This window comes from Plasmodium coatneyi, chromosome 10 (genome assembly GCF_001680005.1).
Source record: "Plasmodium coatneyi strain Hackeri chromosome 10, complete sequence".
NCBI lineage: Eukaryota > Apicomplexa > Aconoidasida > Haemosporida > Plasmodiidae > Plasmodium > Plasmodium coatneyi.
Genome location: NC_033565.1, coordinates 740,130 through 753,643, shown reverse-complemented (window position 1 = coordinate 753,643; position 13,514 = coordinate 740,130). Strand labels below are relative to the sequence as shown.

Here is a 13,514-nt window from a genome sequence, read left to right as displayed (position 1 = left end):
TTTCGCAAAGAAAAAATACAAAACGTCCGATCGGCCGAATTAACTAAATAAACGAAGCCGAGCAATAGCAATTTTACTTTTTCGAAACAAAAAAAAAAAATATCCAACTGAGAGAGCCAAAATTGCCATGCTGAGTATATTTAAAAATATTTGCGAATAATTTAGCAAAATAAGAAAAAAAAATAAAACAAAAAAACAATCGAAGAATTGTTTGTACGCATATATTAAATATATGTACTCATTCCATTTAAGTATATATTCACCAAAGAGCATATAATCCCGTGTATATTAAAAACACTGCAAAGGAGTACCCGCGCCCAAGTTACGTTCTTACGTACGTTACTTTTATGTGGTCAGAAAGTTAACCATTTGTGGAAGAAGAGCGAAGAAAATCAGACCAAGAAGAGAAAAAGAAAAAGTAAGCGAAGCAAAGGAACAATTAATAATTGCCTGTACCTGCGAGATATGACGCCATTCATTCGTGACTTTCTTTTAACGATCGCCCCCCGCGCACAACTCAATTCGACATATAAACAAATACATGATGTCCCTGTTCATGCTCACCCCTTTTACAAAGAGGCACCATGCATTAAAATGTTTGACGCGTGAATAAGAGCAGCTAATTCTACAGCCACTCAGTGTCAGTACTGATTCGTTTTAATACTCACAGCACCAACATATTTTGCAGTTTTATTTATTCCCCTCTCCTTTTTTTAAGTGCGAACGTTATGAAAAGCATGTTTTTCGTGCAGCCATATTTTAAACACACGCGTAGTGCTGGTTCATGTGCAACTATCCTTATGCACACACTGGAGCACCCGCGAATGTACACAATTACGCATACGAAATTGCAATAAGCCTAAGTAATATACCCCCCATTTAATTTATCATTCAGTTGAACGCATTTGCTGCATCGTGCACAAGACTAACAGTCCCAGCGGAGCCGAAACAGATCAGCCCCCGCTCTTACAAACGAGAGAAGCAATAATTGCGCAGTTCTCACGAAGAAGAAGCGAAGCAGTAGACCTAAAAACGTCTAAACGAGTCATACGGAAGGGTAACCGACACATACATGTGAAGACAGCAGTCAGACAAACCAGCATACAAGCACACAAATATTTCCGTGGGGAAACGTCCACACGAGCATTGCGCGTACGCAATTTGCTAAATAAAATTGGCAACTAACGCACTGCGTGCAAATACGCTTATTCCAGTGACTACACATATACATATTTAACTGCACAGCTGTCTAACCCCCCAAACCCGAAAAGATGGCGAAGATGGAGAGAGGCAAAATTCAAAAAAGAACCAAAGATGCCAAAATCATAAAAACGAGAAAAACTGGATTCTCCAAGTTCTCCTACCAACCAAGTAGAGGTGCGTAAAAAAAAAAAAATAAAAGAAGCAACGCAAAGCGAAATGGAACGAAATAAAACGAAACAAAAATAGACGTTGCGCGAAATGGTGTGGGCCGAGAAGGGGAATATGCGGGCACAAGGAATGGGCGAACCGAACGAACCCCACCAATGAACCCCAAATTTATCCCATCTTAGCAATTATAATTAAAAAATATATATATATATATAAGCCATTTCGTGAGTAAGAGCATACTAAAAGTTAATCATCTGTGTTCACAATTTATGAGGAGATGACTGTGTTGCGGGGAAAAAATTAATGAACTGCTGAATGAACGAGCGAATGAATACATAGTTGAACGACACGGTTTAAACCACGTGCACATGTACATACATACGTACATATATATATACATATACATATGCGCACAAAAGCACCCACACATACATGAGAGTACATATAAAATAAAAAAAGGGACATGCGGACGACGATGGAATATAGCGATGCTTAGTGACACTGCGGATGGTAATCGACGAAGGTGGATTGGTTATAGGAGCATAGTCAAGCTTGTTAAAAAAATGTAGAGTCACTATCCGCATTTGTATGTGCTTTCAGCCGTATATGGGTCTCTTACATAAGTATATAAATGTGTGTCTGGCGACGTGATCAGTGGGGCGTTCTAAGTTGGTGTCTGTTGGTCCGCACGACAAGAAGAGGAATGAGGGAAATGAGGGATGCCAGTCCGCTTCATAGGCCCACATAGCACAGGGATGGTTGGTGACCTGTACTGTTGCTATTTAAATTGGATAGGATAAAATCAGGCGAGGTGACAAGGGATTATGCACAGGAAAGAAAGGAAAAAAAGAAGGGGAAGAAGAAGATGAAGGGGGGTGGGCTGTTGAACGAAGCAAAAATGCGGGGTTGTCTTTTTTTGAAGAAGAAGAAGAACCAGCACAACGATGGGCATATTTATTTGTACCTAGCTATATATACACATGTGCATGCTTTATAAGGACGTTTGTTTGTTGCAGTAAATATGCTTCCCCCATTTGTGACGTGTCTAGAAGGAAGGCAATTTTATATTCAGTGGGCCCTATCGAAGATACGTTGGAAACAAATTAAAATGGAATGATATCCAGTTCGTATTTTGTGATAAGTTGAAATACAGAAGGAATTACAGAGAGGGTAGTTACTTACCAGTGGTTGCTGTGTGGGCTAGTTCAGCAGGAGAGCGGCTTCACCCCCCTTTCGAAATCTTCTACCCCAGGAAGTGTACAAATGGTAGTGCCACCTAACAGCGTTTAACGAAGCTTACTTTACCAGTGGAGGGGGAGGCATTTTTGCCGGATGACATATGCAGGGTTGAGCTAAACAGTTTGTAATAACATTTCCATCTTCCTTTTTATCGTGCACTGTGATTATTTATCGCCAAAAATGGGGACCTCTTCTGCTAGTCTGTCGTAGCATGGGTTACTGCTTATTCACGTGTATGCATATGCGAAGGGGCGAAATGGAATGAGGACAGAAGGGGAAAATTGCTTTGTGCTTGGCTACCATAGGAGGAAAAGGTTACTTATCAAGGTGAACTGGCAATTCGGAGTTTTATGTTCTTGGGGACATGCGGTCATGTAGGAGAGGACGGGACAACTAGTGTAACCCATCGGAGGAATCACATCACTTGTTGTGCAATAAATAGGATGTTCACACATATATAAATTCATACATGCACGAATACACACAAGCATACATTCACACATCTATTGTTCAATACGTTTGTAAAGTAGAGATGGGGGGGAATGTCACACGCAACAGTTTTTTCGTGACGGAGCTAATGGCAAACATATACTTCATGGTAACGCGTTGCACCCTTTTTGATGGCACCCCCCCCAGTAAAAATTGGAGAGCTATTTGGAAAAACAGGGATGTACAATATGAGTACTTGTATGTACATGTGTGGGTGCTTCGAGTTTGCAGTCGCAGTGCAGAAGCGTGGAAAAAAATATATATATATAAAGCAGAAAGAACAATGGAAAGAGAAAATAAAATGCCAGCCTGCGCTTAGCACCGCTCCACTACAGCGGCACCTGTTCATTTTGCATCAACGTGTACACGTAAATATTCCCGCACACATGTCAGGCTCCGAATATATTACCTTTTTGGTTTACTCTCATTCTCCACCCATTCACCCCTTTTGTTTTTGTTTTGTTTTTGTTCTTTGTTTTTGTTCTTTGTTTTTGTTCTTTGTTTTTGTTCTTTGTTTTTGTTTTTTTTTTTTGTTATTTTTTTTTGTTTTTCATTTTTTGCCCTCACCGTTCGTCCAAAAGCACCTCCCTTCGGCCCCACCAGATTGATTAATCACCCGCTCCCACACCCTCCTAATTATTTTCAACACAAATTTTATTTACAGGAAAAATATTTAAATTCACTCCACAGAAAAAAAAAGTAGACGTGAGAAAACACATTTTTAAACAGTACGGACGAAGTAATTTATCCATGATGAATAGAAAGTATTCCAGAAGAGTAGGAGGAATTAACTCCTTTTACACAAAAGGGAAGAAAAGAATCGGAGGGAAGTATCAGGATAGGCCTTTTGCCAGTGGGCACAGGGGTTTTGTTAGAATTACCAAGGTAAAAAACTTCAGGAATAGAGGAACAACAAAGTATCGAACCACCAAGAGAAGAAATCACTTCTTTAAGAAAACGCAGAATTTGCATGACAAGATAGGAAAACTCACATCCAAGGAACTGGTAAGTGGAGAGTGCCGTTAGGAGTACGTTCTTTGCAACTGAACGTGCTGGTCAATCGGGTGGGTATAGAAAAATTGGGTGATTATTACTGTTGTATGCGCAAAGAATTAGTGGGTGATTTTCGCCTTTCTTTTTTCTTTTTAATGCTGCCAACGCACACGAATACATCTACTTCAAATGTTTATGAGAATGCGATTATGACTGCCATTTTTGGTACACTTGTCGTCAACACGGAGTAGAGGCGCCTACCCCGCAAGGCACCCTTGAGTGAAAAACCCCGTTTAAAATTTTACCCCCTCTGCCTCACCACCGCAGGACGACGAATTGGACAATTACATGGGCTCGAGCAATGTGAAGTCGAGACTAGACAACGACTTAGAGTCATATTTTAAAAACAACGAAATGTTGCAAGGGGATGGAAATAAAGGATTAAACAAAGTGGCCGAGTAGGCGCCATGGATAGGGGTGTGTTTGTGTTTGGGTATGTAATAGGGGGGGATTGAGTTAATATACTAATTCCTTCCTTTTTGCCCAGGGAATAGAAGCGATGTCGCAGTAAACAGAGCCCACGATCTCTTCCTATTTCTTCTCAAATTGTAGCAGAGAAGCACAACCCCATTGTATAGGAGTACCTAAAAATATTTTTGCAATAACAGGAGCTTGTTCAGCCAACTGTTATCGACGGATTAATGGCCCTACTCAAGCACTATGAGGAAAACTGCAGGCACCAATTTGGAACATCCAAAATGCTACAGTGGAGTGAAGTATTTTTTTCACCCCTTCTTCAGCGTGCACATTCCTTTGTGGATCAAGCAGAGGTGTGCGCAGGATAGGCACACCCAAACGGGAATATACATAATATGCATGCCTTTTATTTCCTTTTGCCACTTTAAGCTATTCATCACAGTTCCACGCGCCATTTCGAATTGGCACTCATCTCTCCATGCCAACTGTTCCTCGAACATAGTGCGAATTATTTTGTGCTCTTTTTGAGTCCCTCTTTTTTTCCATTTTTTAATTAATTTTTGCGTGCTTTATTTTTAACAATTTTTGGGGCAGAGAAACAACCTCCCCCTTTAGAGTTGCCAACAACAATTTTAAGGCGCCAACAGCTGCAGTTTAAATGTTGCACACACGTGCTTGCTTCAGCATGCACAGATCGGCACATCCGTTTGTTTGCCACTCGACGTTTGAAACGCAGTGCGCAACATCTACGACGTTATCACTTAGTACGGGGGGTCTACCCATCCTCCCCACAGGGGGGAAAATAAAATAAGTGCCTTTGTATAATTTTTAACTGTGAGAAGAGAAGACGGGAGAAAGTTAAAAAGGGAGGTGGCACTAAGTAAAACGGAAAATGGCGCAAGGTTTGAGAAGAGAACTATCTTGAAAGTTGCCAGACAAACCCTTGCGAGTTGCTTTCCCACGAGCTCATGAATGCCACTAAGCGAATGCGCAGCTTTGTGCCCTCTACAAATTTAATGATTTTATTTAAGCTCACTCCGCCATGCTTCTTACCGTACAAATATGCATATGTTTATGTGTGTACATTTGCATACATTTATGGGAGCCTCGATTACACCGTCGCCCCTGTTGTGAAAGCTGGAAGAGTAGGGCTTCCTAACGCACCGCCTGTAAAATATATACCGCCTTCTTTGCGCCGCTTTTCACCGTGCACCACGCGATGTTATTTTTATTTTATTTTATTTATTTATTTTTTTTTTAATGTCCAAAAGGTTGAGACTTAAAAAAGCGCACTTGTGCAGTTGTCATAGACGTGCGCGACAAGTTTGGAGAAAAATCTTTTATTCGAAAAAAAAAAAAAAAAAAAGAGAGATAAGCCAATAAGGCAACAATCCGATAGCGGAATGGAACATTTTAACAGGGAGGGGAGAATAAAATTTAGACAAGCGTGCATGTATGTACCCTGTGATTCTGCGCGTGGGGGGTAGTATCAACACAGACGCGTGCATGTGGGGAGGAAAAAAATGAAAAGCGTAGAGGATTTAAAAAAGAGGTCTATTAAATCAAATAAAAACAAAAAAAGGTAAAAAGGGAGAAGAAACAGAAGAGATAGGTGGAGTGGCGCAGAAGGAAGAAAGGACGAAGCTGTTAAAATGTTACAAGAATACGTGAAGAGGTCAATTAACTCGGTGCATTTATGCGTCTTTTCCCATGTTGCTCTGTGTACGCATGTCAGTAAGGTATGTGCTCACGAAGGGGGAACAACTCTACTCGCTTTCCAAATGGTGCCTATTTTGTTCGTCTACACTTGGACGTTACCACCGTCACGTGATCAGCCCTTTAGAGGGACAGACTCTGGCACATACAACATGTTCGTTCTCCAGGGGCACCGCAAAAGTGATGTGAAGACATTGAGCCTATTTCGTAATTCCCCCCTTTCTTCTGTCTCTTTATGTGCACGCGTAAACGACAGGAAGAATAGGCTCATAAAATAAACTGGTTATAGTCCGAGGTAGTCTCCTCTACAAAGCCCCTTCACTGACATAATATATACACACACGCAAGAACGCGCCAGAGTCACATTTGAGATGGAAAAATATTCCCCTGATTTGTTCATACTTTTTCTTCTTCTCCACTTGTAACATCATCTCTCTTAAAGCGGTGTGGAAATGTACACTCAGAAATAGGGAAGGGAAAATCTGGTTCTAAATGTCATCACAAATGTAGGGGGGACGGGACACAGCCGGGAGAACGTTTTGGGAAGCATTCAAAGCTGGAACACCGCTTGAAGGATATACAGGTGTACCACCAACCCAGGGAGGTGCCATGCCAATAGCGTCATCTCAGGTGGTAGCCACTAATGTGGTGCCTCTTCGACAGGTACGTCCTTATAGTTAGGGGAGACGGGAAGGGGTTCTTGGAAATATGTTCCCGCTTATCCTTTGGCTTCCATTTGTTCTGATATTTTCTCGTCGGAGGGTCCATAATTTTTCGAAAGGAAAATTCCGAGGACTTCATAATGCTAATAGCTTTATGTGGATCGTAATTTGCGTAATGCAATAATTTATATGCATACTCAGGTGAAAAAGGGACCCATTCGTCTATATTTGACTTCCAGCTTTTTGCACACTCCTGAACATATGCAGATAATTCGATTTCATTTTTTATGCATTTATGGTAACCTCTGCTCTTCAAGCATTTGTCTCGAACCCTTTCTAACATTACTGGTGAATATACTAACGTCGCTTCTCCTACTCGGCAATGACAAGGCAGGCCTGAACATGTCAGGCAGACCTGATCGTTATTTGTTTCCTCCACCGCTTCGTAATTTCTGTACATTAGTTCTGAGCGGCAGAGGAAGAAATTCGGCAGCTTGGGCACTTGGTAGTTGTTCCCTACGTTGATTTTGCTGCTCTCCTTGGAGCCTTCCTCGGTGACTCGCTTTTTCCGTTTCTTCGGCTCTGATAGGGGGGAAGACAGGAAAATATGAAATATATGCGCAAACAAAAAATTTTCGCTTTATCACTCTTTCGTTAGCAGATCAAGGTGAGTGACCAGGCCCGCCTCTCACATAGACCTACCACCGTAGTTCTCCTCCTCGGAGTAATCTTCATTGTATCGAGCCCCGTAGTTATGCGAGCTGCTCTCGTTATTCATGTAGTCATTGTCGTTGCTGTCTTCATAGTCCTCCTTCGCATTACTGTGCCCATGGAAGTGTGACCCCGGCGAACTTCTTACTTTGTCAGGGACTGCATAATCCTGACTGTGTTCACTTGTGAAAAAGTCTTTCTTTTCAAGGTTTTGCGAATGGGACATAGTTGCATTTGTTGAATGACGAAATTTCGCTTCACTACTTCTGTTCATTCCTTTTATGATATTCATATTTGCATGTATCCTCTGTAATGCTCTTCCTTTTTTCTTATGCCGATGGCCCTTCATTTTAATGCCTCCTCTTGTATGTCCAAATGAGGGTTCTTCACCTGTTTTTACAGATATTTTTGATTGGACGGTGGAGTTGTTCAATCCATTTCTCTCATCGTCTGCCTCGTCCAGGTTGCTACCCACCATTCCCTGTGCTGCTCCGTTGTGGTTATTTTGTCCAGTGCCATTTTCGTCATACGTTTCATACTCGTTGTTACTCTGCGCATTGTAATTTTCGCATTCTTTTGAGTTTCCATCCGCCATGGAAGGGGAGCCCCTCCTCAATTTACTTACACCGGTGAAGGCATTCCTCGCCATGTAGACGGCACGTCCCCTACGGCTGCCATGCTCATTAATCCTCTCATACCTTTTAACTTTAACGCCGAAGCTGTTCGTAGATCCTTGCTCCTGGTTTCCATCTCCATCAGGCTTAACCCCCCCGTTGCAGTCATTACGGGATATGCCAAAACGATTTGTGATATGCTTCCCCTCAGCTCTTGCAGTATCATTAGGGGGGGTCATTCCTTCGTGAGTGTTCTCAGATTTAACATTGGTAAAGTCATGCCTGTCTGTACCCCGCTCGATCATTCCGTTAATGCCTTCGTTTTCTGCATACCTGCTGCTGTCATCCAAATTTTTTCTCCTCCTCTTTCTATGTACTACCACATTATTTGCCGCACCCATTTCGGCAGCGTATTTCTTGGACACCCTGTTAACTCCTTCTCTGTGATCAGCAAGAAGGTTGTTCTTCTGCAGATTTCTTAGCAGCCTTCCTCCCTTAATGTTCTTCGTACCGTTGGTGGTACGGCTGGTCGTACCGTTCTCCGCATCATTGTAAGCATTGTTACCGTTGGGATCGTTAGTGATATGCCCATTGTTACCCGCATCGTTCTTACCAATACCGTTATTACATTCGTATGCCATTTTGAATGCATTGGCGTCGATAAATCGTTTTCGTTCTTCCCCATTGGCATTTTCCGACTTGCCTTGGCACAACTGTGCTCTGCTTAATTCGTTTATTGCGTCAGTTCGATCAATGATTGGGTCCTGATCCACGTGATGGTAATTTCCATGCACCCGTTTGAGGAGGTTATGTTGTTCATACTGATCGTAATTATCACTTTCATGATTAGTTAAGCGTGTTCTATCAACGACTGCTGCTTGGGATATTGTTACTGATGACGCTTTATCTCCTCTTTCGATTTTTTTAAATTTCTCTTCATCGTTCTTCCCCATTCGTAAGGAACCGTCACTTAGCCTTCTATCCCTGTACCTTTCCAAAACGTCCATTTCTTCCAGTTCCTCCAGTTCCTTTATCTGTTCCTCTATTTGTTCGTTCTTCTCATCGTCAGACAGATTTTTCACAATTTCGATGTGATCAAACTCGTTAACGACATTGTCGTATTGTTTTTTTACGTTTGTATTTTCTTCTCCAATTAATTGTTCCCTCTGTCTACTATCCTCATAGGCATACCTATAGTTGTAACTGGAGTAGTACTCACTGTTGCTACCTCTATGGTTTGCGTTGTTTCCGTTTTTGATTCCACCAGCCCTTCCACTGTTGCTTCGGACGCTACTACTTCTGATACCACTACCTCTCATTCCACTTCCTCTCATGCCGCTTCCCCTCATTCCACTGCCTCTCGCGCTTCCACTTCGCATGCTCCCAGTTCCCCTAATGTTTCCTCCATTTCTAACTCCGCAGGTGTTGTTACTTCCCGTATTAACAAGAACATCTGTGTTATTATTCATTTTGTTGTATTTTCTCTTTTCCTTCTCAGTTGTAACACCTGTTTGTATCAGTTCTTGATTTCGGGTGCGCTCTCCTGTTTTGTTCCAAAGGCTGTAATCGATGTTCCGCATGTAGGAGCTATCCCTCAGCCCGAGGTTCTCACGTTGGGCACTACTACCACGCCGGTTGCTATCCTCAATTACGCTTCTACTGTCACGGGTTCCGCTGCTCTCTCGTACTGTGCTATTACCACATGGAGCACTACCCCCTGCTCGTGAGTCGCTCCACTCGGTGTAGGGTTCGATTCTTCTCTCCCTCCTTTTGTTGTATTTCCTCACGTAAATGGATTCCTCCTGATCGTCCTCCCCTTTCTGCTGACGCTGCTTCCGTTCTTGTCGTATCTGTCTCTTCTGCTTCTCTTTCTGCTGCTCCTGTTGGAGGTGGTGATGATACTTCAGTATTAACTCCCGTGATACAGCAGATGATTCTGTCTTGTGTTGTTCCTGTCCTGTCTCTTCCTTCTGGCTATCTTCCAAATGGTACTGCTGCTTGTTCTTGTAATTCGAATTCTTCGACTCAGCACTGGATCTCCTTTCTCTCTCCTTTTCACTATTATTCTGTTTCTCCTTTTTTAGCAATTCATTAATTTCGTGGATGTTATCGTTTGACAGGCTGTTAATGTCTTTTAATTTTATGAACAAGCCAAAGTCAAGCGAATTCTTTATACCATTTTTAAAATTAAAAAAGTTGTGCTCGATGTCTCTGTGCTCTTTCCCCACGTCGATGGAGTTTCCCGGGTGGGAGGTACTTCTCTCAGTGGGGATACCGTTACCAGGATGGGTGTCACTTTGAAGGTCGACTCCGTTACGGACTGCCAAACCGCTACCGATAACGAAACCGTTGCCTTCGCTTCTTCTATACTTCAAATCGTCTTTTTTGACACCGTTAACGTAATCTCTCCTGGAACTTACTGATCTTGTTATAATGGAGTCGTTTATTTGGTTACCCTTGGAGGAAATATAAAATACCATTATATATGTTGTAGGACGGAAATCTCGGCGCGGACAAGGATGGAGGGGCGCAAAAGTGTGGGCTTGTTTAGATGCACCCAAATGGGCGAAAACAAAATTGCAGTATAAATGTGGCACACAAAACGATGATTAAAGATTGGCCAAGTGGACCAAATGCATAAAACTGGGAAAAACGTTCAGTAGGTGAAGCGATGAGACGATGTGACGATGCGACGATGTGACGATGTGATGATGTTACTAGGGGATGTGGCAAATGGCGAGGACGAAAATAACTGAATGCAGAGGTATCAAAAAGACTAACAATCCGAATGGAAAAATGTTAAAAAGCTAATGAAATGCGTAATTAAAAATAAGAGAAAAAATAATTCCTTCTTTTTTTTTCTCTCTCTCTTTCTATTAAAAATTAGGGAAAGACGTAAGGGCGTTCATCTTGAAAAATATGGAACACAAAGGGGGTGAAAAAGAAAGGGGTGGAGATAAGGGGAAGAAAAAAAAAAGAAGAGGAAGATACGGGAGTGACAAAAAATGGGAAAATAAGGATTAACAGCAAAAAGTGGGCACATAAGAATGAAGAGTAAAATAAGGGGCAAGTAAATGGGAAAAAAATATGCAAGAAAGGTACATATGAAAATATGTAAGATAAGAGTAAAAAAAATGGCAGATATAAAATATAAGAAAAAAATTCGAAAGTAAAAAAAAAAAAAAGATGAGGAAAAATTCAAAAATTCCAAGCAAAAAAAATTCATAAAAAAAAAAGCAATAAAACAGCTGGGTGGATAAAATAATAAAATAAACAGGACGATTTCCGCCACGTACTTTTTTCACTGATATTTCGAAGGGCGTGGGCATGGGCTGTCTTCATAAATAAAGGTAGAAACCATTGCGACTAGGTATATAATTTGGAAGGAGCGCGAAATCGGTGAAATATGGGCTTAGGATGAGGAAAAAAATTGCTTAGATGGGGAAAAAAAAATTGCTCACATGGGGGCAGAAAAATGGGCTTAAGGTGGGGCAGAGAACTGACGCAGTGTGGACGCAACGCGGCCCAGCCCCGAAGACCCAGAATAGACGCAAAGCAAACGTTTAACGCTTCTTTTCTCGCATGGGGATAATATGAGTAGTTGGAAACCCGAGTCCCCACTGGAAATGTATAAATATGCGTAACCAACACCGTGGCTTTATAAAAGGGGAAAAAAAAAAAAAATCTTATACTAAAAAAATGTACAATTATGAAAAAGAGAAAACGAGGGAATGTTCAAAAAAAAAAAAAAAAAAAAAAAAAAAATTAACTGGTTGACTAATTGGTTAACTAACCGGTTAACTAACCGGTCAACTAACTTGATGCTTGATTTGTTGCGCATACAAAAAAGGCTTTGCAAAGATTCGCGTAAAAAAAGGTGTACTCTGTGGTTAGTACCCTTCGCGTTTTAACAGAGTTATGGAAAAAATAAAAGGGGCATGTGTATGCAAAATAAATAATATAAATGTGTGAGGGGGGAAGGACCTTTGTCGTCACATGCGACCCGCCATCCGTTCATGTGTCCACAGAGTCCGTAGGCATAAAATATGCCTACCTGATCCTATGCACGTGAAAACAGGAGCGTCCAAATATATGAGACCCCCAAAAGTCATACACAAAGCAGAGCAATATGCTTGCTAAAAGAAGGCACCAATAGTGGACGTGAAAACCAGGTCAGCGATACAAAGAAAAAGCTACAGCTGCAATGACTACCACTGCCTATCTCGCAAAAAAAAAATATGAACAATGTATTTATATATGATTCCCATCCGGACTTGCACTGCACAAGTGTAAGCTGCACATATGGATAACTTAGAAAAGAATTCACGAACACGTTTTTGCTTCGTGTTCTCTGGAATGCTAAGGTGGAAATAATTTCCTTCACATGTTCACTTTTCCCCCAAAGAAAAAAAGATATATATACAAACATACAAATATACGAATACACAAATGTAAATTTTGCACATATGGAAGAGTGGAGTCTGTCCCTCTTTTAATTCCTTCGCTTTTGTTCTTCTTTATGCCTCTTAAATGATAAGGACCAAAGTGAACACATAACCATGCATACGTGATGCACATCAGAAAAATTATCATGCACATTTAAAAGAGGTGTAACGTAAGAAACAGTTTTCATGTGGAGTTAAAAGAATTAGTCTCCCATATGGGTCATTCAAAAAAATAAAATAAAAAATATAATTTCTTAGAAAAGCACTAGAACAGGCCAAAAGAAAGAAAAAAAAATGCAAAATTTCTCAATTTGGAAGGTGTCATATTTAATCTATAAAAGATGAGCACAATAATTCTGGTCCGCTTCTACTCATGTATGAAAGGCTGTACATGCCAGTAGAGTGTGTGCTTAAAACGATTTGCTGCTTCTTTTTTTTTTTTTTTTTTTTTTTACACCCGAGATGTGAGGATATACACTTCCTCTCCGGCTGATCCCGTTGCCGTCGCTGGTGCAGCAGTGGCAAGAGAAAAACTACCTCTGGCGGTAGCCGTGGGGATGGGGCCACGCATGTATAGCCACCCTCACAACCTCAGCACGGGGAAGGCAAAAGTTAAATTGCGGACGCGCAACTGCTGGAAGTGCCCCCACGCGATTAAATGGTAAAGGAAGAATATAAAACTAATGAAGCATCAAAAATTATGAAATGGTGGGTCCACTTCCCAACAACGTTGACCTGAAAAAAACTACTTTATATGCACCCTGCTTCGCGTGCGTAAGTGCAACATGACGGAAGGT

At 41.3% G+C, this 13,514-nt stretch overlaps 2 protein-coding genes across 2 annotated transcripts; one reads left to right on the top strand and one right to left on the bottom strand.

The window, feature by feature from the left end:
* Positions 1–1,280: 1,280 nt before the first annotated feature.
* PCOAH_00029650 (Uncharacterized protein) lies at positions 1,281–4,554 on the top strand (the record flags this gene model as incomplete). The annotated part of the gene is made up of 3 exons (XM_020059767.1): positions 1,281–1,377; positions 3,764–4,104; positions 4,420–4,554. The coding sequence occupies 3 exons, from the start codon at positions 1,281–1,283 to the stop codon at positions 4,552–4,554; spliced, it is 573 nt and encodes a 190-aa protein (XP_019915282.1).
* Positions 4,555–6,906: 2,352 nt separating this feature from the next.
* Positions 6,907–10,752, bottom strand: PCOAH_00029640 (Uncharacterized protein; the record flags this gene model as incomplete). Its single annotated transcript, XM_020059766.1, has 2 exons — positions 6,907–7,529; positions 7,650–10,752. The coding sequence occupies 2 exons, from the start codon at positions 10,750–10,752 to the stop codon at positions 6,907–6,909; spliced, it is 3,726 nt and encodes a 1,241-aa protein (XP_019915242.1).
* Positions 10,753–13,514: the final 2,762 nt, after the last annotated feature.